This window comes from Cynocephalus volans, chromosome 10 (assembly GCF_027409185.1).
Source record: "Cynocephalus volans isolate mCynVol1 chromosome 10, mCynVol1.pri, whole genome shotgun sequence".
NCBI lineage: Eukaryota > Metazoa > Chordata > Mammalia > Dermoptera > Cynocephalidae > Cynocephalus > Cynocephalus volans.
In genome coordinates this window covers 55,881,267-55,909,031 of record NC_084469.1, presented here as the reverse complement: position 1 = coordinate 55,909,031, position 27,765 = coordinate 55,881,267, and the positions used below count along the sequence as shown (strand labels likewise).

The following is a 27,765-nucleotide window of genomic DNA, read 5'->3' as shown; positions in this document are numbered from 1 at the left end:
AGTGGATAGAAGCAGACACAAGTCCAGAATGACATCAAGCCAGTTTCAAGTTCACTGAACATGAACCATGGAAAAAAAAATTATACCCTGACCCCAGTATCTATGCACTCAAGTGTCATGACTGTTAGTATGTGTGACACTCTGGTATTTAAAAAATTCATTCCACATATTTTATTTTCATTAAACACAAAAACAAAAGTGCTGGCACTAAGTTGAGTTCATAACCCATGAATGGGTCTGATGTGCAGTCTAAGATGAGTTAGTTGGATCCCAGAGGCAGCCGAGTGCAGTGGCTGGAGCACAGGCAGACACCCTGTCCTGCCACTCACTGGAGGGTGCTTTGGGCAAGTCCCTTAACCTCTCTTTGCCTGTTCTGTCATATATAAATGAGGACAGTAGTGCTTTCAGCAAAGAATTGTGATGAGATTTAAGTGAGTTAGAACAATGCCTGACACACAATGTTAAGTAGATTTGCAGTAATGTTAGCAACTATAATAAATATTATATTTATTATTTTTATTATTATAGTTATTATTATGATTGTGGTTGTCATTTCACCCAGCAGTTGCCCATACGTCCTAAAGCAGCCTGATGCACTGCGAGCTGTCACTTCACATTCTGCCCTGGGTGAGCAGAGAGGAGGGGCTAGGAAGACAGGCCAGCGACCTCTACTCAGCTGCCACAAATCCTATTTCCCCTCCAGGGCTCACCTGGCCCTAAATCCAAAGTCCTTGGCAGTGGAAGCCTGCTGTATTTCCATGCCTGGGCAAAGGCCAGGTACAGGGGCTGTGGCAATACAGGGCTGAGAGAGACTAACTTTAGGGAGCCCGCCTCCCTGCCAACTTCCCCTTTTCTGGAAAGGTCTTCCCTACTTGGGTCTTTTGGAAATCTCCATCATTTTTGCTTGTCTAGCTCCCCTCTACTTGCAGAGGAACTGCCCTGCCTCCTCCTCCAGGTGGCTCTGATGGAACTGTCAGTCACAGTGCCCTGCCCCTGACCTGCCTTGCCCCTGGACCCAAGGTGGAGCACAGGTCCTAGATCTGGCCAGTTTTCTCTATCACCCCTGATCAGAGTGACTGGCTTAAGGCATGGGCTCGTGATCCAAGCAAACATGATCAGAGTCCTTCCCAGAGACTCAACAGATAAAAGTCTTCGTTTTGGTTGAGAAGGTATAAAGATGGAGAAGATTTGAGCAGCCAGTCTCCATCTTCCCAGGACACGGAGAGAGCTTGCTGGTGGCAGAAGAGAATTACATCCACAATGTAAAAAGTAGCAGAGCCAAGCAGAGTGGAGAGATTAGAAGGCAGAGTTCTGGTGACTTCATTTGAGTCTCTGAGTCCAGCTATGCCTGAAGCTGGCCTAACCCCTGGATTTGCAGTTACACGACCCAATGCATTCTCTTTCTGGCTTAAGCCAGTTAGAAATAGATTTCTGTCACTACAATTTAGACTCCTAATAGAGAAGGGTATGCCACAGCTGACATTTAATCCAGGGGAAGATCTCTGACCAGGCAGAACAATGGGATTCTCTACTCAGAATGGAAAGTGACAGTTGGGGGTGTTTTGAGCCGATCAGCATAACAGCAGTTCCTGCTGTAGAGATTGCCTAATTCAGGCCCTGTCTGAGGCTTGTTGCCTTAATTCTTTCCATTATGCAGGATACCTCATGATCCTGAAATGATCCCTTACCCCCCACCACCTTTATTTCTTATGCTAACTAGAGTTAATCTCTTGCAAATAGCTTTTGTAATCTTGGGCTCTGAAGTCAGACACACTGGATTCAAATCCCAGCCTGGCTGCTTATTCACTGATCCTGTACAAGTTATTTAATTTCTGTGAGTTTCCTCCTCTGTAAAATGGGGTGACTAACAGGACTGCTCTCCTGGGTTACTGGGAGGATCACATGAGATGAAGCAGGGAAAGCGCTTGTCCCCAGAACATGGCTCAGAGGAAGGGCTCGTAGATGTGAACAGCTCTTATTTATGTAATAATGATAGTGATGGGACCTACCTCGCGGGTCCGGAAGATGATCCTGTACTGGTACTGAGGTCCGTGGTCCTTGTGGTCTTCCAGCTTCTCCCGCTTGATGCTCACAGCCACTGGCCCTAGTTTCTCATCCACACCAAAGTAATTGGCATGCTCTAAGAAAGAGCAGAAAGAATTAAGAGTCAGCTGCCTGGAAAGCAGGGGGTCCTGTCCCACACAGGCTTGCTGATGGGATGACCAGGGCAGGCTCTTGTGCAACCTGTGGGATCCCGGTCACAACCACACTCAATGGAGAATCCTTAAGAAGTGAAAGCCCACCTTAGTGTACCACCTGTGCCAAGTCACAGAACTTTTCTGAACCTCAGCACTCTCATCTGAGAAATGGGGGCTTTAATGCTACCCACAATTTAGAGAGCTAATGTGAAGCTGAAATGGAGCCACAAATATAAAACACTTAGTACAGGGCATGGCACATAATAAATCCAGCATCACTGTGATTAATCCCGTTTGCAAATGGTTCAGCCGGTTTAGCTGCCAATTAGCCCTTGTGAAGTGGTCAAGACTCTAGTTTAGCCTCCTGTGAGCTCAAATCTGGGCTCTGGCACTCATTAGATGTATGGCCTGGGGCCAAGTCACTTAAGATAATTCTCAGCAGTACCACGGGGTTAAGGATGGACCCACCCCTCAGCACAGTTGTGGGGACTAAATAAATAGGTATGGAGCACCTAGCACCGGAACACATAGTAAGTGCTGGCTATTTCCATCCCCCGGGCATGATGTTTGTTATGGACAACACAGGTCTTGACTTTATCCAACCAAGTTTCTTTAGACCTAGATAACTTAAACTCTGTTCTTTTTTTCCCTTAGGATGACAGAGCCTTTAGCAAGTCATGAAGCAGGCTTCTGCTCTCTCCCCTGAATGACAGCTGTCTCCCCTTTTTTCTAAAACATGCTGCTATCCTCTAACCCTTCCAGGCAAACAGTTCTTCCTGACGTATAACCCAAGTATCTCCTGTGTGTGGTGGGTACCCACCAGCAGTCTGCCTTGACTCAAGTCCACAAAGTCAGCATCTACCCACTGCCAGAAATTCAAATGGTGCTGCAAGCAGGTGCCTCTCCTTCCCACCCCCGTGCTCTCAATATTTAACTGATGGTTCCTGTTCTCATGAGATGCTCTTGGCGAATCAAAGGCTAATCTAAGGCCAAAATAATGTGTGTTAATTAACGGCCCGGGTCAGAACAGCATCTGCAGTGGGTTAAACAACCTCCCCAGCAGGTCAGAGAACAGAATAAACATTGTACTTTGCAGATACTGGTTCATTCCTGAAGCAATTACAGGGGTAATGGTGGTGGTTGTTTTTCCCAACAACGCACACCCAGCACCTTGCAAGTCCCAGCATAAAGTAGGTTCTTGCTAAACACTGAGCAATGACTAACTTATCTACGAGTTTTGATAAAGAATCTTTGCTTGGCCAAACTTTAGTCAGCCCTCTGAATTTTCTGCTAGGCCCATCTGTACACTTCCTTGTAAAATCCAGTTTTAACAAAGGACCCTGCTAAGTCAAGTTAGAAAGAACTACCCCCATCCTCGACGTCTAATCATCCTCAATATCTGATCAGGTTTCTTATCGTCCACCATCCCCCAGGTGATGTCTGAATACCCTAGCATGTCTTCAGCTACAATCCTGTGACGTTGGTTTAGCCAGAATCCCCCTTACCCCTGATGTTTCCTTTTAATAATTTTCCATCCACTGACCCCCCAGTCTGCTCTTTGGCTATAAATTCCCACTTGCCCATGGTATATTCGGAGTTGAGCCCAATCTCTCTTCTTCACTTCAAGTCCCTGTAGCAGTGGTCCCTACACCTATAGCCATGGCCCTGAATAAAGTCTTCCTTACTATGCTTTAACAAATATCTCTGAACGATTCCTTCAACAGCTTCCAGGGCTACAAAAATAAAAAAATAAAAAATCATTTTTAGAAAGGAAATGGCTTTTTTAAAAAAGCTCCACAATGAGTAGTTACTACCTGCCTAACAAAGAACTAAGTATTTTAATGTACAGTCTTATTTTTGATCCTTATTTGATCCACATTTCTTTCATGTAAGTATTTCTACTTGCAGGTTGAAAAGAATATTTTTTCTGTTGTTTAGGTACAAAGTTAATATATATAAATGTAAAATCAAGTTTTGATTAGGTTATTCCAATCCTCTACATCCTTATTTTTAGGCTACTAGAACTGTCAATTTCAGAGAGAACCTGTCAACGTGTCCCACTATGATTGTGGATCCATCTGCTTTTCCCTATAGCCTTACAGTTTTTTATTTATATACCCTTAAGCTAGGTTGACAGGTACACAAAGGTTCACAACTATCAGAGCTTCCCGGTGAATTTTTAAAAGTCAACATGAAATGGCTTTCTTGGTTCCTCTAAAAAATGCTTTTAGCCTTCAAACCTATTTCATGTGATACTGATGTTGCCTCATTAGATTTCTCCTGGTTAGCAACTGTCTGGAACTTCTTTTTCATCCCTTTATTTTCCATCTCTGTGTCATTTTGTTTTGGGTACCACAATCGTCTCTATTTCTCATATGATGACAGTCTGAGGGGTGAAATGTGTTACACAGCTAACAAGCTATGGAACAGACACTCCCGAACCCAGGGCTATTGGACTGTACTCTGAGCCTGTGGGATGACATGGCAGAAATCTGTTATGTTTGACCAGGACACTGCTTTAAAAATGTTTTTAAACTACTTGCTGTGGAGTACTAGCTGCGTGCCCATTATCCATTTTTATCTTTTCTTCCTTTTTTAAGAAAAACCCTTGATCTTAGGGGAGGAAAAGAGAGAGAGGTACTTTTTCTAGCTAAAAACTTATATTTCCCAGCCTCTTTGCAGATAGGAGTGGCCAATAAACAGAAGTGGTTGGACGGAATTTCTGAGAAAGCTTTTTAAAGGGGGCTGACTTGATGGGAGGTCTGCCTTTTTAACTTTTCCTCTTATTCCCTACCTGGAAATATGGATGTAATGGCTGGAGCTCCAGCAGCCATACTGGCCTGGGCATGGGGGAGGGGGATACCACCCTTAGGGCTGGAGGCCATGCACTAAGGCTGGCATTCCACTGATGCTGAAGAGTAACCATACCAGCCCTGGGCTGCTGACCTCTAGACTTCTTTATATGAGACACTTCCATGTTGTTTAAGCCTGTTACTAGCAGTTGTAAGTAATTCTGAATTGATACAGTTGAATCTGAATTCTGAATGCCAGGATTTAAAAATTAGGAGAGTCCACATTAAAAAAATATAAATTGCAGGAGAGTCTTCAGAAATCAGAAAGGCTGGCAACACTGGGTTTGTTTGCATTTCTTGCATGACAACAGTCAGTTGAAGCTCAGCACATAGTCCCTGCATAACATGCTTTGCTTCTGTATGTTCCCTGCTTGGTCTGTAGCTGTCTGGGTTTGTGGTCTCTGCATTATGCTATAGTGACTCTTGGGATTGCCCTTCCAGTGCCAAGGAACCTAATGATGTATGAAGCCCATCTTTCCCTGGTGTTAACACCTTCCAAACATCAACAGCTCCACTTTCAAAATGACTCCAGAACCTGCCTCCAAGATTCTTCCCCACTCCTGTGTTCCCGTCCTAGACCTGTCCACTATCATCTCCTGCCTGTACCATGGCAGCAGCCTGCTCCTCGGTCTCCCTGCTCCCCCCTGCTCCCACAGTCTGTTCCCCACATAAGCCAGAGGGAAGCCGTGAACACTGGAGTCAGATCAGAGTCATCCTGTGGCTGCAACCTGACTCAGCGTAAAAAGCAGCGTCCTCGCCATGGCCCAGAGTCCCACATGATCAGCCCTTATCACTTCTCTGCCTCAGCTCCTTCCACTGTCCCTCAGTCACTCTGCGCAGCAACACTGGTCTCTTCCCCCTTCCTACAGTATTCCAGGACTTTGTACTTGCTGTTCTCTGTGCCAGGAACACTGTGTGGAGTCTCCACACCACTCCCTCCCTCAACTCCGCCAGTTTAGTCCTCACATGACACCTACTTAGGAGGCCCTCCCTGACCATTCCCTGTTGAAAACTGTAACCCCCGACCTGACGCTCCACATCCCTCTTCCCTGCTGAACTCTTCTCCATAGCACTTAGCATCCTATAACACCTTCTGTATTTTACATATATTTTGTTTTATTGTTTGTCTCACCCCACTAAAACATTAAGTGCTAGGAAGACAGGATTTTTGTTTTAAGCTGGTCAATACTATACTCCCAGGTTCTAGAAAGTATTTGGCACATAGTTGTACCAAGCTTACATCTGCTGGATAAATGCGTATCTACTGTCTCACATGGCTCCAGGTTTACTGAGTGCCTGCCGGCCATGTGTCTGACACAGGGGGAAGTACTGGGTGTGGCTGGGCTCACTGCATCCTCACAGTCCTCTAGGAGATAGGTCTGTTTCCTGCAGCATCCTCAGCACTGAGAGCATGGCATTACACATAGTGAATGAAGGAGCAGTGGGGGTTCTCAAGACAAGCCACGGCCCGACCCACCCACCGTCACCTTTGCCTACGAAGTAGTCTTGGTAGTAGCGGGCCCCCAGGTCCACGTGCTCGATGCTGTACTGCCGGGGCCGGCTCTGTGTCCTCTGCTGCTCCTTGGGCACCTCCAGCACCGAGATGCTGGCATTGGTGCGGTAAGCACTCAGGGTGGGCTCTGCCGGGTGGCCCTCACCACCACTCGGGGAGCCCACGGAAGCCCGTGAGAAGCTCACGTTGCGCTCACACTCGCCTCCGATCTCGTTGCGGAAGTGCGGGCAGCTGAGCAGCAGGTCATTGCTGTTGTCATCGCCAAGGTCCTGCTCTAGGTTCTCCTTGCAATTCAAATCCTCCGTGCTGGTGAAGGCTGGGTCCAGCCCCCCCAGGTTATGGGCCCGTGACACCGTGAGGGATGCCATGGCCGAGGCGGCCGAGGCACCTGTGGTGGTATTCCGCCGCTGGGCCACGGACACCCTGTTGGCGGCCGCCTCGTTGAGGTCAAACAGCATGCTCTGCACGTCAAAATGGGCGAAGCTCTTCTGGCAGACCCATGGTCTGCTGGCTTCTGGGGGGCTCCGACCCTCTTCGGCCTCCCCTGGGGACCGCCCAGCTTCACCCTCTGGTTTACTGCTCCTCAGCTTCCGGAAGATAGATGAGTCCACTGTGTCCCCACCGCCCAGGGCCCGCACGGGTTTCTTTCGGACCTTCTCCTTTTCCTTCATAGGCTGAAGTGGCAGGAGATTGTCCTTTGAGGGCTGCCCATTGCGGAGGTCCCCCTTAGGTCCACAGCCACCCGCTGTGAGGTGTGGTCCAGGATCTGCCTGGAGGAACTCGGTGAGGTTCTGAGATCCCTGGGCCTCGGGCTGCTCACTGCGGAACTCATTGAGAATGTCAAAGAAGCTCTGCTCTGGCACACCCTGCACATCGATGGAGGAGGTGCTCCCGTACTCACGGAAGAGGGGCAATGCTCCTGTGTGCCGGGCCCCCCGTGGCTCCCCTGTGTCCTCGATGTCACACTCACTAAGGGTGATCTCACTGCTGCTGCGGTGCCGCAGGGGGAGGAAGGCCCTGCCAGGGGACCGAGGCCACCCGTCCTGGAATTCCACATCTTTGGACCTTCTCCTGGAGAGTCGGTGGAAGGCTTTGGACCCTGAGGAAGCCAAGGTGCTGGAGGGGGGCTGTCCATTTTGTATGCTTCTCATGGAATGGGCTACCTTGGTGGCCTTTGTGCCATTTGTGTCCTGTGAGGGGCTTGGGTTGTTCTGCTCTCTCAGAGCCTCCCGCTTGGGTGGCCAGTCAGCCACTCTTGCCCGCACACCCATCTTAGGCATTGCAGGAGTAGTGGGGCTGGGGCGAGTCGTGGCAGTTGCTGGGCTCTCACCAAGAGGCTGGGACATGCTGCCGTTCTGGGCCCAGAATCCCATGGGAGTGTAGTCCCCTGAGTGCGGCCCAGGGAGGACATCGGCCCCCCTGGCACCACAGCTGGCTGCCAGGTCCACACCATCATTGGGAATGGGCCGATAAGTGGTCATAGTCCATGGGCACTGGAGTGCTACTGGACTCCGTAAGCTGTCGTGTCACTCTATGGGGTCTCCTGGCCCTCAGCCATTGTTCAGGGCTGCCAGTCCCAGGATGAAGGACACTGGCCCCTGAAACCTGACAGGAAGGTTGTGAGCCTGTGGAGTCCAGTTCTCCACCATTGCTGTGGACAGTTGAGCCCAGACAACCTCAGGAGGCAGGCGCTGTCCCTCAGGCTCCAGACTGAGAGACTCAGCAGGGCAAAGCAAGCAGCAGATGTGGGCAGGGGCTGGCAAGCAGCAAGGTTGTCCTCCCTGCCATGCTGAAAGGGGAGAAAAGGAAAACGTGAGATGTGATGAACATGTTATTGCTCCCAGAGAATGGGAACATGGCATTTTTTGGACAGTTTTATTCATTAAAAAAAACCTTTTTATGCTGGAAATTTTCAAACATACTCAAAAGCAGAGAGAAGACTACGATGAGACACCCCACCAGCTCCAATCACCAGGAACAATTTGCCATTCCTGTTTCATCTATCCACTCAGCCTGTACATTTATTTTTACAAAATATTTTATAGAAAATCCAAGATACCAGGTCATCTCACCCATAAATACTTTAGCTTATATCTCTAGCAGATAAGGTCTTTAAAAATAATAACCATGATACCATTATCATACTCATTTAAAACTAACAAGATTTCTTTAATATCATGTAATAGCTTGCCTGTATTACTTTCCCCCCATTGTTGCAAAGGTGTCTTTTGTGAGTTGGTTTGTTCAAATCAGGATCAAAACAAAATCCATACTCTGCTTTGGCAGATATTTTTCATAGGTCTCTTCTACTCTATAATGGCCACCTTCCTTTATTTCGATGCTATTTACTGTTGTCCTGTGGAGTTTCCCACTTTTGGGATCTCTGTGGTGTCTTTAACATGTTCCTCTGCCCCCTGTATTTCCTGTGATCTGGTGGCTGCCTGACCACCTATACACCCGCCCAGCTACTCTGCCAGAAAGGAAATGAAAATGATGGATGAGTCATCATGAGCACCAGTGGATGTTGGGGAGAGAAAACACAGAAGGAATGTCTCTAGAAATCTACATGATTAACAGATACTATGAACTGGTAAGTCAGATCCCATCACTTCTTTGCTGAGATCTCCTCAGTGACTCCTTATTGCATTAGAATAAAATCCAAACTCTTTCTCCTGGTCCACCAGCCCCAAAGGATCTGGCCCCTGCCAGTCTCCCTTTCTGTTTTCCCCATCCCTGACTAAGCTTTGATCATTTTGTCCCTCTTTTCTGTTCTTCTGACATACAAGCCTGATCCAGGATATCTGGATATCCTTCCTTGGTTGTTCGCCAGACTGGTTCCTCTCTAATATCAACTCTTCACTGAGGACTTCCCAAACTACCCTACACAGACAGAAGTCCCATCTCCTCAAAGCCTTTCTCTAACACCTGCTCTGCTTTCTATTTTTCTTAGTAGTTGTCAACAAGCGAAATTATTTTGTTCATTATCTGTTTACTGACTAGTCTCTACCATTAAAATGTCAGCTCCAGAATGGGAGGAATGTTTATGTTGTTCAATGATGTATCCCCGGCACCTAGAACAGTGTCTAAGATACTTGTTCACTGTTTATTGTATGAATGAATGAACAGATGGCCTCTGCCTAATCTAAAGTGTAAGTATATCCCAATTTGCAGGCCTCTGGGGAAGGGAATTCATGCTTCTGTCCAGCAGTATAAAACATTCGGCAGGACCACTTCCTTTTGTCTCTACCCTGAACTTCTGGAAGATGAAATCCCCTGATGAAAAGGAAGGGGAACGTGGGTCACTGTCTGTGACTTGACCTGTTGGTCACCCCAGCAGCCATGTCTCCTTCTACCAACAGAACTGATTTTGTTCAGGGCAGCACAGTGCTGGGTTGGCCTGGGCACTTGGCTCAAGACCAATAACTTTTCTTTCCCTTGGAATCTAGAGCTGAATATAGCCATTCCGTGCAATGGCTATTGGTGCTTTCCATACCAGGAAGTGGAAGACCTCCTCTGTGTGTGTTGGGGGGAGCGGGGAGCATTTCCTAACTCCTGCCTAGAGGTATAGAGTGAACTGGCAGAGAAAGATCGAGAGGGAAGCATGAAGCACTTTCATGGAGCACAATGGTGAGGAGAGATTATAGCTTTTGAGAAAGTAAGAACCAGAAGGTGAAGGGGGGCAAGAGGTGTCCCGTGACACAGGAACATTCCTGAAGATGTTGCAGGGAGGCAGTACAGGATCTATGCCAGAGAAGGAGGAAACTGGGAAGCCCATAGTGTCATGATGTCTAAGGCCAGGAAGAGCGTGTGGTGACCTGGACAGCAGGGGCACCCTCTGAAGAGGCAGGCGGGCTTCAGCTCCTGCCAACTGAGCCTTGCAGGAACATGGATGCCAGGTCATCTGATTTTTCAAGAGAAATCAGAAATCTAGAATTGTATGCAACATCTCCCAATTTGAAAAGCAAAAATAACAGTGACAACAACAAACCACCATGCAGAGATCTCTAGAAGGATTTTCAAGAACTTGCAGGTAGTGGTTGCCTCTGCGGGAGGGAACTATGTGTCTGTCCCCCTACTCCCAGGCCCTTCCCTGCTTCATTTTCTCCTTAGCACTTAGGAATATCCTTATTTCTCTTATTTGTTACTGGTCCCCTACCCCATGAGAATGTGAGCTACCATCATATCCCCAGACTCTAAATGTGTGTCAAAAGAAGGGGAGGGAGGAAATATTACTTTTTATTGAATACCACTTGCTACCTTTTGAATTATTTACATGTATTTCTAGTCAATAAATAAATACTTAAGAACATTACCACCAAAAGCACAATGAGGGTCCACAAAATATGTATGTGGGTTGATTTGGGCAGGGGCTGCTGGTCTGTAACCTTTGGTGATGGGTCAGTGCTGCAGCTTTGCCAGAGAAAACTGAAATCATTTTGCTCATCATGTTTACTTACTGTCTCCATCACTAAACTGTCAGCTCCAGAATGGCAGGGGTGTTTGCAATGGGAGCTTGAGCCCAGCTGCACACTCTGGGTGCTGGATCCCAGGTTGCGGTATGGTGGCCAGCCCAACCAAGGGCACTGCTTGTGCTTGGCAGCTCACCCTGTGTAGTGGCTCCTCCCTCAGGTAAGCCTGGGCAGAGTGTGGAGGGAGGATTAGTCCTCTGAGGCCACATTTAAGCTGGCTGGGAAAACCAGCAGCCCAGACAGTGACCCTGACTTGCTTATGCAAGCACCTCCCGACAGATGGGCTTTGCTGATGGCATTTGGTTTCCAGCTCAGTCAGAAACCCTTGATTCGTTTTGCTCCCTTCTGTGAACACACACAGATGTTCTCACAGGCCTCGGTCTCTGCACTAATCCCTTTTCTAAGCAGGTGCAGCCATGTCTTCCTGCGATGTTCAGAGGCTACGTGGCACCCACAGCCTCTCTGGGATTCAGGGACTGGTGGCCATGGGTCCCTTTCCAGTGGTCTGCTCTCAAGCTCCTTCTTCCTAAAAGCACCTAGATCAATATGATGGGAAGATCCTGTTATGAGAGCAGCACAGCACGTGCGCAGAAATCAGACTGCCTGGGCTCAAATCCTGGGGTGCCATAGACTGCTGAAACAGTGACAGTTCTAATCTGTAAAATGGTGATGATGTCACCTTCCTCATGGCCTCTTTGATCACTACCATCCTTTCATGTGTCTTTGGCAACAGCTCTTCCCCTTCTTCCCAATTACAGAATGCAGCTGGAGTGGGCACAGGAAGTGGGCTTAGCTGGCTGAGTGTCCTCTCCTAAAGACTCTGTGTGACACTCATTAGAGCATGCAAGGCTGCAGAGTGTCCTTGCAGTGGCAGTCTCGAGGGCTTTTCCTGTGGCGTGACTTTTGCTGGGGACTCTTGTTTGCTTCCTTGACTCCTGCCTGTTTTCTAAGATTACTCCTCTGGCTTTCTGTTGATTCTGTAAGTCCCCAATAGATTGTTTCTGCCCAAAATTACCAAGCTTGGCTTGTGCTACTGGCTTCTGAGACCCTTGACTAATATGAGGTGCTTTATGCAAGGAAGGCAGCTGGGGAACTGTGGATGGGAAAAGCCAGGGCAGCCTCAGAGACAGCAGCAAAATGAGAAGCACATGGCAGTGGTGGAGGGTCAGTTGGGATGCATTTGTCTGCAAGTAACAGAATACCATCCACTGGTGGCCTGGGTGATGAAGACATTGAATGATCTCACATGAGAGGCCAGATAAGGTGGCCCTAGGCTTGGTGCAGAAACCAGGCAGTGACATCAGGCCCTTGTGCTCTCCTTTCCCTCTGCCTCCATCAGTGAGCTGCTCGCTTACATCTTTTGGCTTGTTGCCTCATGGTCACAAGCTGGAGGCCACAGCCATGCTTCTCACTGAACCACAGATGATGCAGGAGTGCTTTTCTTATCTGTCTGCCACTAATCAGGAAGGAGAATCTTTCCTAGAACATTCCCCTCATCTCAAAACTTTCTTTTACGTCACGTTGGCCAGAACGTAGTCACATGGTCACTCAAGTTGCAAGGGAAGCTGGGAGAGCCAGAATATCTGTGATTGTCCTCATTGTCCTTGGGCTACTGGGGACTTATTAGGGTCTTTTAGAAGAGCAGGCAACTAATGGTATCTCTGTGGGTGTAAATGTTCCCACACTATCACTTGTGAAGAAGCTGGGAAAATCTGAGCTGAGAGTGCTCCCTTATCAGGCCCCAAAAGCCTGGAGCCTGGAACAGCAAAACAAGCAGGCAAGTACCACGGCCTTGGTGTCCTGGCTCTAAAGGGCCCTGCTCTACAGGGGCTACAATGTCTGCCAGAACCTCACAGCACACAGCAGAGGGAAAAACACAAGCCTTCCAGTGGTGGACATCTGTGGTTTGTTTCCCTGGACTCCATGACTCCTTTTTCCAACAATGGCCCAGACTTCCCTTTGGGCATCTGCCCCCTCTCACTGCCACCAAATGGACTAGAGGTTGGGTTCCTTCCCCAGCTCAGGAACAAACCATGTAACCTGATCAGAACCAGTGAGACCCAGTGACATCTTTGTCAGGAATACTGGGGCTAAAGACTGTGCTTGCCCCTCTTACCCTAAGCCTGAGAGGATGTGAGGAATGGAATCACTGCAGCCTTCCTGTGACCATATATGAAGGGGGCTGAGAATTAGAATCTGGGGGCTGCAGTCATCATGTGAGTTTCTGCATCAAGCTGGACACGAAAGCAGCCCTATTCCACTTCCCACCACTGGACATTTTAGTTATGTAACAAAACAACAAAAACATAAACAAAAGTAACATCTACAACAGCAGTTACCACGACTACGATCCTTCTATGGGCCAGGTCCTTTTCTAAGCACGTTACGTTTGTTAATTGCTATTTGTTAACACTCACAACAACTCCACGAGGTAGGCAGCATTATTATCTCCATTGTACAGATAGGAAACCGAGGAACTGACAGATGAAGTAATATACCCAAGTTCACATCGCTATAAGGTGGCAGAGCTGGGATTTGATCCCAGCTCATTCATCCTTGAAGTGAGACAGTCCTGAGTTCAGGCAGCAGCCCTCCCTCCAATCATGGGCAGCATCCTGGACCTATGCAATTCTCATTTTCCTCACTGGTGACACATGGTAAAATATCTCCAGATCCAACGGCTCTTCTGAGTTCCAAAGTTACCTACCCACCTGCTTATTTGACATCATACATCTTACATGGAACATTCCCAACCTAACTCTTGATTTCTCCCCATCCACAAAACTCATTCCTTATCAGGATAGTCAGGATGGGCTAAGCTATGTTACAGTAACAAATGGCCTGAAATGCTCAGGGGCTTTCACAACAAAGGCTTGTTTCTTACTCATACTCACAGGCTGGCCGCGAGAGCTCTGCTTATGCCAACTTCAGGCCCAGTTGACACAGCAGTGCCTGCCTGGGCCCCTGCCAATCTTAGAGGAAAGAGACATAGCTGAACCATGCAATGGTCCTTAAAGCCTCTACTCAGGAACAACACATGTCACTTCTGCTCACATTTCATTGGCCAAATCAAGTCACACATCCAAGACTTATGTCAACAGGGTGGCACACCAGAATATCTGTTGGCACAGGAATGCAACTGACCATATACTTCTGCATTTCAAGTGAAAGACACCTTCTTCCATTCAATGGCTCAAAAGAGAAACATCGTCATCCTTCACACTTCCTCTCCCTCATTCCTCACTCCACACTCCAGTCCTGTTGACTGCCCCCTCAGCAGATCCAAGTCCATCCTTCTCTTCACAACCCACCCTAGTCTGAGCTGCCATGACTTCTCACTGGATGACTACCCCTCAGCTTCAGTGATCTCACTGCTTCTGCTCCTGCTCCTGCTCCCCTAAGGAAAGCTCTCCACACAGCAGGCACAGCAATCTGAGGATAAAATTCAAAAACCTCACCTTGGACTTCAGGTTCCCTCTCATCCTCCCCTTTGCTTTCAGAGCCCAGGCCCTAATGCCCTTCTTTCAGTTCCCTTGCTGCCTCAGGGCCTTTGCACAAGCTATTCCTGCTGCCCCTTCCCTTACCTAAGTAATTCCTTCTCAAGACTCAGTACAGATGCTACTTTCTCCACATGACCTTCCCTTCTCATCAACCTTGTTCAATTTCCAATCTGAGCTCTCAAAGCTCTCTGCATTTCTCTTCAGGGCACCTGTATCAGTGCATGTAATTTACCATGTAATCAACTATTTGCGATATGTAAGGTTTGTGAGGACATTGAATGTGATAGACTTAATCACTGCCTGCATCTCCAGCACAGGCCTGACATAGGCGGCCATCAATAAGTATCTGCTGAATGAATGGAGAGATGACAACCTCACTCAGGACTAAGAGTACTGGCTCAGTTGGGGACTTTGACCTGAGGGAAGGCAGGGCTTGCTTGGTGCCTGAGTCAGTCTGCCCCTGGAAAGAAGCATGTCCAAGAAGCTGAAAGTAATACCTGGGCGGTGGGGGGAAGTGGGGGTGGGATTGGCGAGTGGGGAGTGGGTGTCAAGGGCCTCCTTTCTGGGCAGGCTTCTGTGTCCAGGGCTGCCCCCCAATGTGCTGCAGGTGTTTCTCTTCCATGGAAATGTGATCCCGTCACTGCAATGGTGGCTAAGTGGGGTTCAAGAGCTCTGGACTGCTCAGGGCTGTGGCACCAAATCTGAGGGTTTCTCTTAGAGGCCCAGATGGAATGATAGCTCCTCCAGGCAGGTATTTGGCAATTTAGCAGTTTCTGGGCACATACAAGTCATTCATTCATTCAGTAAGAACTATCTTGTCCTTAAAAACATATTAATTCATCCATTTACTGACACAGCAAACACCTACCACTCTTATGAATCATTCGGTCAAAAAAATTCTTTCAGTCAAAAAAGCACTAAAAACTATCATTTATTCAATATTTAGCAGGCATATATTATTCATTCATTCCACAAGCACCAAGCACTTAAAATCCATTCAATTATTCAATATATTTCTTAAGCACCTGCTATGTGCCACTGCTGTAGATGCTGGAGATATAGCTCTGAGCATGACAGACCATGCCCTGCTCACATGAATTGACTTGCAGAAGTGGGAAGCCAGATAAATAAGACAGAAAAAAAGGTTATTTCAAAGGCTGGTTGGCACCACAGAGGAATAAAATGCCACGGTGGGACAGGGCTGAGGACTACCCTAGCTGGGAGGGGGTCAGAAAGACTCATTTAAGGGGTGGTGTCTGAATAGGGATCTGCATGAAGACAGGGTACCCTCCACGTACCAGGTGTTCTGATGAGCGAGGCTGCCATGCATAGTCAGAAAAGCTGGGAGTGGCCAGTGTACACAGCTGGATGGGGAGGTCTAAAGTCTCCCCCAGCTGTACATTAGAGGCCTCACAGAAGCATTTTAAAACTACAAGTGTCTATTCACCACCCTCCACCCCAAGAGATTCTGAATCAGCTGGTCTGGGGTGAGGCCCAGGCCTGAGTGTCTCTTAAAAGCTCTGCAGCTGGTTCTAATGGGCAGCCAGGGCTGACGACAGAAGGCAGAGAGAGAGCGGAGAGAAGAGGGCCTGCCACCAAGCAATGAGAGACTGTGAATCCGAGTAGGAGAGCAGGTGGAGGGAGGCAGAACATGAGCTGGAGCAGGCCCACCAGGGAGGTAGAGAGCAGGTATGACACAGGTCCAAGTAGCAGGTATGGTCAGGGAAGACCAGGTGGTCAACAGGGTGGATGATGCTGATGGGGTCATGTATAGTGACAATCATTGGTATGAAGGGCACTGGTGACTTTTAAAGGAGATATGTCAGGGGACTACTACTCCAGGGAGCCTGGTCCATGCCTCCCCCACCCCCATCCACCTGTGCTGCTGACCCACTAGTCTTCCTCCCCACAGTCCCTCCATACCCCAGGCAAAATTCCTCCTTCCATGCCTCTGCTGAGATCCCAGGGGTCTGCATGCATCCTCAACTACAGGATTTAGCCCACTGCATTTTTAAGCCTTGAGCATCTTTTGTCCTCCCTAGACTTTGAACAGCTCCAAGTCCAAGGTGGGCTGGGGTCTAACATATTTATTCTCATGCATGGGTCGGGGAGTGGACAGTGATAATACAGTGATGATGTACTAAGGATAAGGCTAACATTGATGGGAGATCCCCACAGGCCTGGCTCAAGGCTACACTCTGGCAGGTATTAACTTGTGTGTTACAACAACCCTATAAGGTAGGGACTTCTACCATGCCCATTTTACAGATGAGGCAAAGGTTACGTGGAGCAGCGGGGATGCAAACCTCAACAGTCTGGCTCCACCTTTCCACCACTATGCTCTAAATAAAAGATGAGGCAGTTCAAATGAGTGTTGCAGGAATATGTGAATGATGTAAGCATCCTCAAAATCAATTCATAAGGACAAGATTCTAGAAAGTCAGCAATAGCTCAGCAGATTTCAGGTTAAGATTTGTTTTTTCCCTGTGTGTCTTCCCCAACTTTATTGGAAGTTTGAGCATACACAGGACCATTTTAGAGCTCCCTCAGGAAACAAGATGGATGGAAATCTCAGAAATCTCATTAGGAACTGCTGTGGCAAAGACTCTTCCATCAGCCCAAAGAACAATGAGCGGGGCCTCGACCATGGCTGTGAAAACCTGCACTTTCATATTTAAGGTCAAAGAACCCAGAGGATTGGTGTTTCTAATTGAAATCTTTCCTGGTATCTGGGAGGGGCCCACATTTCTACCTATGGAGCAAAATGTCTCAACTGGGGCAAGGGTGGCCATTTACAGCCATACATTCAAACTGGCGAGGCTCCCACAGGGATCAGAGTTCCTGAGTAACTTGTCCTGCTTTTAAGGGTATTAAATCAGTACAGTTCTTCCCCCTTGGGAGAACAGGAAGGAAGAGTTGGAATTATGCATCAAAATTTTAGGTGGGCACTATATTTTATTTTAATCTAGCAATTCCACTTCCAGGAATCTGTCCCTCAGATATTCACACCATGCACTTATCAAGACAGGTACATGGTGATTGGATTGCAGGGATGTTCACAATGCCATAATGCAGAAGAGCTGGGAACAGCCCAAATGCCCATCAGCAGAGGTTGGGTTAAGTGAATCTGGGTGCCTTTACTCCAGGGAATGTAGTGCCTCTGCAATAAAAAGCAAGGCAGAGCTGTGTATTGCATGCAAATTGCCCATGCAACCCAAAGTGAATGAGCTTAGCTCATACTTAATAAGTGCTTACTGCATGCAACACATGGCACATGCTTTACAAGCATTAACTCATTTAATCGTCATGACAACCCTGTGAGGGAGGTACTAACACCAACCTCATTTTAAAGCCAAAGCAACTGAGGCCAGAGAGGCTGAGTAACTTGTCCAAAGCCACTCAGCTAGAAAGTGGTGATGCTGGGATTTGAATCCAGGCAATCTAGCTTGATAGTTTATACACTTTTATCCTATGCTTCCACTTGTGAAGGGAAAGAGGCAAGTTGTGGAATAGTTTGTAGAGTATGACTCCATTTGGTTTTAAAAAGAAAGGGAAGATAGAGACCTTGCTAATGTTTTGCACACCTTCTTCCAGAACTTTCTCTGTGAATCTACAAGGAAATGCTCACGATTGCTCAGGAGAGGAGTGTCTGTCTAAGGCTGGAGTTAAGTTTTCAGTTTTATTATTTTTTTGGTGGCTGGCCAGAATGGGGATCTGAACCCTTGACCTTGGTGTTAGAATACCTTGCTCTAACCAACTGAGCTAACTGGCCAGCACTAAGTTTTCAGTTTTAAAAGTGAACATGGGAGAGAAAACACAGGCAGAGTGAAAGCTACCCCCCAAAAAGCCCTTACCTTCTAGAAGGCAGAGTCAGAATGGGAGAAACTTACCAGTGCCATGGTGGAGCACCAGTCTCTGCATCTGCCTTGCTCTAGGGACATGGAGTCTGAACAATATGCATCTTTCCAAATGGTAGATTCCTCCATGGCCTGCCAAGATGCTCACACCCTGAACCATGAAGGTGTACCCCATCTTGTGGTCATGTGCTCCCCAGTGAAATGGAGGTTGTACTCACCCCGAATGCTTAAACTGCAATGTCTTCTCCTCTGTTTTTATTTTGTTACCTAGGACAGTTGAACTTACATGGTTAAATTCTCATATGATTACGTGCTTATATAGAAAGATACAATTTTTTAAAAAAATAAATGAGCTAATGCCTATACCTATAGTTGCTTTTCTCACCACCAGATCTTGGAGATCTTTCCTGATGTGGAAGCTGTTGCACAGTGAATAGGAGGAGAGCCTAGCCAGGTTCAATTCCCAACTCTGTCACTTAACTAGCTAGAACTTGAACAGGTGACTTAGCCTCTCTATGCCTCAGTTTTCACATCTGTAAAGTAGAGATAATAATATGGCTTACCTCTTAGGAAAGTTGTCAGTTAAAAAATGTAGAGACATAAAATATCCCTGGCACACAGTGATATGTAAGCATTAGGTAGTATAATTTTTACTTTGTATAATGATAATTTTTTAAACATCTCAAGCAAAACAAATGTAGCCCCGCAATGAAACCTCGTTCCTCTAGGCTCAGGGGCCTGGCAGCCTGGAGGGGGCGCTCACCTCAAACAAGAGGAGGGCAAGTCCCTCCTTCCTGGCAGCCCCAGAGCCAGGGCCAAGGGGAGGTGACGCCTCCAAGTCTCTGTGCAGTTGGATGTGTTAGGAGATGGTGTCGATTGTGTCATTACCTCCCCTGAAGCACAAGTGGTTTGAGCATCTTGTTTCAATTCTGGGCGCAGTCCTATTCACTTCAGATGAAACTTTGAAATGAACAATTGGAAAGAGATGCTTCCTGGAATATGTGAGCACACACCAGCCCACCCAGGAGCTGCAGCCATGCTTGTGGGGTAGGGATGATGTGACAGCCAATCTAAGGGCCTGAAAGGCCAGATAAGGGGCTTCTGTTCTGGGGACAGCCCCTTCTGGGAAGACTTAATTGGGGGCATAACCACTGATCCAGGCTGCCCTCATAGGATCTCACTGGCTCTAGCCAGGCTCAGTGTCAAGCCACAGGTACTAGTGTAGCTGTGTGGCTTATTCTAATATTAAAACTTTTTGGGTAAAACAGCTGTTGTCCTGAACTCTCTGAGTGTCCCCACTAGCACTGTGTGTGTCTACACTGGGCCCCACAGGGGCTGCCAGGACCCAGATTCTGGGTCTACTCCCATAGGCTACGAACCAGGCTAGACTGATGGTTAAAAACTTCTGTGGCCAGGCCACGCCTCTTTTAGAGGATGGAGTCTTGTCAGCATGGAGCCTGACTTGCAAAATAATCCCAGCTAATTGCCACTGGAACCTGCTAAGATCACATCTGTTGGGCCTGGAGATTAAATCAATATTTGACAATCTTGATTAAACAGAGCCAGGGAATCCTTGTAAAAGAACATCTGTTAAAGCCCCACTCTTTCCATCCTGCTCTTGGGGGGCCAGGCTGGGGGCGTCTCTGGCTCTGCTTGTCCTCACCTGAGGATGGCTTTAGGCTAGGGAGAATGGGGTGGCAGCAGTTGGGTCCCCAGGAATGCCATGGCAGGAAGGCTCCCTCCAGGGGAGGGGAGTGAGCTGGACACACACAGCTGGGCCTTGTTATCCTGGGTGGCACCCAGCTGCCGGCAGTCATCATCCATCATCCTAACAGGACCCTGATCCAGGGCAGCCCAGAGCCAGGTCCTGTGTAGAGCACATGACATGAACCACTAAGCTCAAGTCTGCTAATTACCTCTGAGGTAGTGCTATGGCCATCCCCCCACCTCAACATGGGGAAACTGAGGTTCAGAGAGAGTCTACAGAGAGAATGAGTAGAGGAGCTGGGATTGGAACGTGGGTCTGGCTGACTCCAGAGTTTGTCCTGTGACCCTCATGGGGCCAATCCATTTGAGAGCACAAGAGCAAAAGTGAGAGCAAAAACTGGCATTTATGGAGCTGGGAGCCCAAGCTGAGGTCCTGCTCTAATGGCCCAGTTCTCTACGCGACACGTAACAATGGCAACCCCCACTTCATGAGCACTGCCCTCATACCTGGCCCTACTGAACCCACACAGCATCTCCAGGAAGAGGGCCCTACTGTTCTCCCCACTTTACAGATGGGAACAACTGAGGATAAGAGGAGCAAGTTACCTGCTGATGATCACCCAGAGAGGTAAAAGTCAGAAGTAAGATATGAACTAAGGTAGGTCAGATCTATGGCCATCATAACCACTGTCATCTCTAAAAAGCAGGGATGGAGCCGTGAACACACTGGGTGCTCGATAAATGCTTGCCTTTCATCCCTGGGTGATTTAAGGCAGAAATTAGGCTCACACTCCAGAGTAAGACTGCCTGGAATCTAATGCCATCCCCAGAGTATATCAGAGAGGATAACAGAGCCACCCTGTCAGACTGCTGGTGGATCCAGTGAGATGATCCCATAAGGCACTCCCCACAGTAAATGGCACATGACAAGCACTCAATACTTCCTTATTCAGCATTTAAAAAACAATAATAACAAAAACAACGGATGCACTCCTGCAGGTGAGGGGAGAGGAGTGGGAGTCAAACACCCAAATGCCTGCAAGCCATTGTTCACTGCTCCATCCCCAGCACCCAAAACAGTGACGAGATCAGGGTGAATCTTCCCTAAGTGTTTTCTGAATCCATGAAAGCAAACAAACAAAACCAACTGGGCAACCATTTAGCCACCCAGCCAGATAACCAATGAGCCAGCCAACTAGATAACAAAGCAACCAGAAAGCCAACAAGCCAGTTAACCAGCCAACAGTCTCATGTCTGTGTCCTGTCCTCTCTCTTCATCCCCACTCCCATCTCTCTGCATCTCTGTTTCTGTGTCTCTGCTCCATCTCAGCATTCCTGTCACCCCACCTCTCAGTACCCCTGTTCCCCTGTCACTCTATGTCCCTATCCTTGTCTCTCTGTTTCTCTCTGTGTCTCTCACACGTGCACACAGATGGCCACAGCCTTGCACATTTCTGGCCTCTGAGTCATAACCCCATGTTAACTCACCACTGAGGATGAGCCTCTGCCTGGTCCTTCTGTTAACCTCCTGCCAGATTCCAAGTTCTCAACATCTGCAGGGAGGGAGAAAAGCTAAGGAAGTAGCCAAGATTATTAAAGGAAAAAAAAAAAACAAAAAACAAAAAAAAACGGGGAGGTAGATTCCAAACTATCAGCTAAATAAGTGAATCACTGGCATGCGCAGCATTGTTCTGGCCCCTAATTTCCATGTGTTCTAGGCAGGATTCACGACTGCCTGGTCCAGTCTCATCCCTACTCTGAAGCAGAATCTTACAAGGGAATTGGTTGCTCCAATCAGAGAACAAACTCAAAAAACCCGAGAAGTAGTAATTCAGAAGAATGGCATATTCTCACATTTTAAAAAGTTAGTATTTAAAAAGACCCCACGCTATCTATCTACCTACTTACCTATTTACCGAGGTCAATGCAGAGGAAAGATTTGGAAGGCTGACATCCAGCTAGCTATGACAGTGGTTCCCCCAGGGAGGTGAGCAATGTGTGCTCTCCTGTGTGTTCATTCTATCCTCAACACTGAAGATCCCCAACTTCACAAGTCACACGCCTCCTCTCAGGCAAATCGCAGCCCACCTGAACTATTAATGTATTATTATTTACTGAAGACAGTTCTTTCAACCAACTTACTTATTAAAGCCTTAATAATATCAGTAACAGATTCATTATAATTTTTTTCTAATACTCATTAAACAAAATGCACAAATATTAAAACTTGTAAAGCTTGTCTGTGCATGGATGAAAATAAGTTTACAGAAATGCGCTGACATCCAAACCAGGACACATCTCCCGGACATTATACTGAGCAAAAAAGCCAGACACAGAACAACATATACAAGTTATGGTTCCATTTATATAAAGTTCAGGCAAACTGGAACCATGTTATTTAGAGTTGCTCACATAGGGGAAAAAACCTTCAAAAAGCCAGGAAACGGTGCCACTGAAGTCCAGAGAGCAGTGGCTTCTGGGGTGAGAGAGGGTTCTGGTGACCAGGGTCCACGGGGGCTTCTGGGTGCTGGCAGGTTCTTTTTCTTGATCTGGCGTTACATGAGCGCTTGCTTTATAATTCCTTGCTTAATGGTATATTTATGTTTTAGGCACTTCTCTGTACAAATGTTACATTTCACAATAACAAAGTTTCAAAAAGTGTTTTGTATGATTTTTAAACAATGAGACTGTATTGTATTACATATGTAATTAAAAGAAAATACAGGAATGTATTTAAAATCTCAGCTGTTTGATCACCCTCTGAAGACCTGCGGATTACTTCAATGCACACACACACACACACACACACACACACACACACACACACACACACACACACACACACACACACACACACACACACACACACACACACACACACACACACACACACACACACACACACACACGTCACTCTCAGTCCCCTGTCTTGAAATTCACTTTCTTTCCTATGAAAGGTTTCCACTCCCGGAACCCCAGCAGGGCCACTTCAACTGTATGAATGCAAACATCCTGGGCAGGCTGTGGGCATGTGCACTTCCTCCTAGCCAAGAGGGAGTCAGGGAGAGCAGGGCTACACCCTCACAGAAGTAGTGCCAGGACAATTCACCGCATGACAACTGGGGACAGAGGAGAAGGGACCTCCACCCACCTGAGAAATGCAGGGGGGCTGCCTCTCTTCCTTCCTAGGGTGGGGAGAGACAGGTGGGCATCGGGGATGTGAAGCCAGGCTGCTGTTAAGAATGTGCATCTGGGCCCCACCCCTGCAGTGATTCACAGGAGGCTCTAGAAAGTCTTCAGTTTTGACCTCTGACCAGGTGCAAAGTCTATTTTCAGGCCTGAGGGACCGGCTGGCAGATGGTGAGGGCCTGCTGCTCTGTTTGCACAACACTGTAATCAAACATCTTGCCCCAGACTGCATGTGGGACAGGTACCCAGGCTAGGCTGAGGAAGACAGGCTGGAAGGGGCACCGGACCCTCAGGAGACCAAGAAAATGGCTCAAATGAGCCCAGGACACTAGGAAATCAGCTGCTCTCCCGGGACAACAGACTTCTTTTTTTTAATGCTCACAGCTGATGGAACCTTTCTTGAGGCAATTTGGCAATAGTTTTAAAAAATGTTCTCAACGGTAATGCTACTTCTGGGAATTGATCCCAAAGAAATAATTAGAGATGAAGAAAAAAATTCATGGTATTGGTTATAAAGAAAAAATAATAATAAATCAACCTCAACGACCAACACCAGCAGCATGGTTAAATGAATTACTGCACACCCTTATGACAATAAACACTTATATGTATAAGCAGATGCATTCATAGAAACAAGACTGGAAAGAAATACTTTAAAATTTGGTGTTGGGACTACCAGTCATTTTTGAAAATTTGTTCTTTATATCTTCCTATATTTTTTCAAATTTCTTTCTTTCTTTTTTTTTTTTAAAAAGATGACCGGTAAGGGGATCTTAACCCTTGACTTGGTGTTGTCAGCACCATGCTCACCCAGTGAGCTAACCAGCCATCCCTATATGGGATCCGAACCCATGGCCTTGGCGTTATCAGCACCGCACTCTCCCGAGTGAGCCACGGGTGGGCCCTCAAATTACTTTCAATGAATGTATTTTCAAAATCAGGAAAAAAAAAATCTAGTAAGTTTTCATTCATTTAATTTACTTCCATTCACTAGATGACTATTTCCTGAGATCTTACTATATAAAAAATAATAAAGCCATAAACAAGGTAGCCTCTTCTCTGCCCTTTGATAGAGGGGGAGACAAACATTAATTAAACATATTTAGCAAGTAAACATAGTTTAAAACAAGATAAGGAAAGGAACAGATTGGGTGGTCAAGGAATTTCATGGAAGGGGCAGTGTTTAAGCCCTGAGAGATTAGAAGTTGGCCACGGAAAGGGGTGTGGGTGAGGGGGACAGATGAACAGCGGGTGTAATGATCCTACAGTGTCAGGAATCTGGAGTTGACTTCTATGCAGGGTTAGGAAGGCAGTGGCCCTATCTGGCTGCCCTGGTAATAATGCCCCTAATGCAGAACAGGGGTGATGCTACCAGAACAGGGGTGGTGCTAACACAGAACGAAACAGACCGGGGGAAATTTGACTGTTTCCTCACATTACGAGGAATTCCAAGGCATTCAATCCTCAGCCGAGTATCTGGCACATACTGGGTGCTGGGCCAGATGCTGGCCTCAGAGATGTGGCCTTCACTTCTGCTCTTGGCCTTCATGTTGTTGAGTAGAGGGAAGAGAGATGAATAGATGAGCTGTTTCAGAGCATACAGTCAGCTGGCAGGACTGGGTTCAACTTTAACAAAGTCTGACAATTTTCCAAATAAAAGCCAGCCTCAGTCCTCCTACAGGGCAGGATGTATTTCAAAGTCCTTCCCATCCAGGTTTTTGAAAACTGTCATAAGTGCTCCTCAGGTGACCCCAGGGCAGGGAGCATCACTCCCCATGGGTGGATGAGGAAACTGGGCACAAAGTGGTGGCGTTCCTTGACACCAAGAACCAGAACTCAGCCCACAGTGTGACAATACTACACTCCCCACTGCAAGCTGCTCCAGTGCCAGGCACCTCGGACTCCATTGCTGGTTGTCGAATCCAAACCCACTTGACTCTTCGTCCTTGAGAGAAGCCTGAATTTGTTGGGGCAATAAAATGACCACCAAGAAGCTTGCTTTCCCATATTCCCTTGCAGCTATGGTGAACTATGTGTCCCATTCTGGCCAATGGGAGGTAAGGGGAAGTCTGCTGGGGGTGAGGGACAGGGCCTTCCTTCTGGAAAAGCTACTGCTTTCCTGATAAAAAGGCATAGCCTCAACCAGCACACCTCTCCCACCTTTCTCACACCTGGAATGTGAATGCCCTCTCAGGAGGTGTGGCAGACATCCGGTGAGCTTGAGGCTGAAAGTCACATGCTGAGGACGGAGAGGCAAGGAGTGAGGGGGAGCCAACTCCCTCACGCAGTGGCCCCGGCCCAGTCTGCCTACGTTCCCTCTCCTTCCTTAAGTGCAAGAGACCAACTGTTGCCTTGCTGAAGCCACTGTTTACTGGTTTTCTATTACAGGTAGCAGAGTGCAATCTTGACTGATAGAGGTCCTGTCCAGATCCTCATTTTACAGATAAGGAAACTGCCCACTCAGCAGGGGAGGTCACTAGGCCAAGGTCACATACAACCAGAAGAGATAAGGCTGGAATGTGAGCCTGTATTCCTAACCATGTCAAAGTAGCACCTCGAATCTTAGTTACGAAGACTGGCTTTGGGGAAAACTTAGTTTCAATTCGCTTTTCCACTTAGTCATTTACTTGTCCACCTTCTCTCCCCACCCAAAACTAGAGGCATGAACTTCATACAATGTGGACTCTTGGCTGTTCATTCCCTGCCACTCAGAACTCACGGCAGGTGCTCAACATATGCCTGCGGAATGAGCAATGACTGAATGCTCAGGAAGGTTGTGAGACTTCTCTGGAAAATGGGAATGGGAACACTGGCTTCACAGGAGGCTGTAAGGGTTCAACGAGGAACAAAGGTAAAGCACAGGGCACAGTATCCAGCCAGTGGATACCCAACGAATGGTTCCATCATTACCACCACTGAGGCTGCAGACCTCCTTTTGCAAAGACCTCTCCTCATGACCAAAAGGGTTCACCAACTCTAGACTGCTTTTTTTTTTTTTTTTTAAAAAAAACTTAGATTCAAAGACAATTTCTCTACACGTATTTATTAGCTAAACTCCCAGAATTCCCAACCAATTCCCAACTGCTCTGCAGTTGGAGCAGCCTCCCTGCCGCCCACCTTGGCCTTGTGTTCTGCCTGCAATAACTGCTGGGCTCTTTGCTATCCTTCCTCTTCCTTTGGCCTACTTCCCAAGCCACCTCCCAGGTGATGTCTTCCCTGATTTTTCAGCCTATCTGGCATCTCTCCTTTGAGAAGCTCTTGTGGCCCTCCTCATCTGGACTGTCTTCTGGACTTTTGCCCACCTTCTGCCTAATGACAGTCCCTGATGTGGTGTCTGGAAAGGCTATATACCTGGCATTCCTGTTGGGTGCTCATGTAGATGCAATGGCGCTCCAACAAGACCAGGGCCTGTGGGACAGGCACCACGCCTACTTGCCTGCCTCCCTGGGAGGGCCTGGCACATCAAAGAGATACTCAAGTATATCTGATAAAAATTAAAGAAAAAATAACATTTTATGGGGCCTACATGCACCATGCACCAGACACTGTTCTAAGCATTTTACTCATTGTATTAACTCATTTGATCCACACAACCCTTTGAGAGAGGTACTATTATCGTCCCCATTTTACACATAACAAATTGAGGCACAGAATGAAGTAACTTGCATAAGGTCACACAGCTGGTAAGTGGCAAAGCTGTGCTCAAATCCTGCAGGCTGACTTAAGAGTCCGTGCTCTTAACTTCCAGGCTCTCCTGCCTTGCTACACGAATAAGGTACAAACACCCATGGCATGAAGAGAGACCCCTGGGACCAGGTTTGAATGACAGGCAAAGCTTACTTCCTGAGCCAGAGCAAAAATTCTCACTGGCCTTCCCATAGCATTCCAACCTCCTTCTCTTTGCTCACCTGCCAATATTGAGGCTGAAAAAGCCACTCACTTTTCTAGCTGAGAAGTCTGCTAGAAGCAGAGGGAAGGTTCTGGGAAGCTTCCTGGTAAGAGAGGTACCATGGCCTTGGCTGGCACCTGCTTCCTGCCTCATGGTTATGAGAAGATGTGCTGCCTGGAGCCACAGCAGCCATTCTGCAACCACGAAGAAAGGCCAAGATGATCTCAGAAGCACAGACTTGGGGTCCTGACATATGGAGCTACTGAACCAATCTCGGAACTGCCTCTTCTCTTGACTTCCAGCTAAATAAGCCACTGTGAGTTGAATTTTTATGTACAGTCAAGGCTGAGATATAAAATATTTAGACACCAGTATGGCACAGACCACAGGCAATCAGAATGGATGGCAGCCAGTGGACATCAGCCTTGCTTGGATCCAAATACTCGAATGTGAGCTCTTTGAGGGTTGGATCAAACACCAATTCTTTTCACTGCTCTCTCTCAGCACTAGCACAGTGCGTGGCACACTAAGGCACTCAGTCACCATTTGGTGAATGATCCTGACTGATACCCCCAGAGACTATATATATAT

At 47.4% G+C, this 27,765-nt stretch overlaps 1 protein-coding gene across 4 annotated transcripts in view; it reads right to left on the bottom strand.

Annotated features, from left to right (window-relative positions):
* SIPA1L3 (signal induced proliferation associated 1 like 3) overlaps positions 1-27,765 on the bottom strand; it is a 230,366-nt gene that overhangs the window by 92,954 nt on the left and 109,647 nt on the right. For all 4 annotated transcript variants that reach the window (XR_010024615.1, XM_063110753.1, XM_063110754.1 and 1 more), the window contains exons 3-4: positions 6,538-8,352; positions 2,010-2,140 (exon numbers count right to left, since the gene is read on the bottom strand). Coding sequence is in view for 3 of the 4 variants with exons in the window: in XM_063110753.1 (XP_062966823.1) it covers positions 2,010-2,140; positions 6,538-8,044 (1,638 nt within the window). In the remaining variant the exon portion in view is untranslated. The remainder of the gene's footprint in view (positions 1-2,009; positions 2,141-6,537; positions 8,353-27,765) is intronic.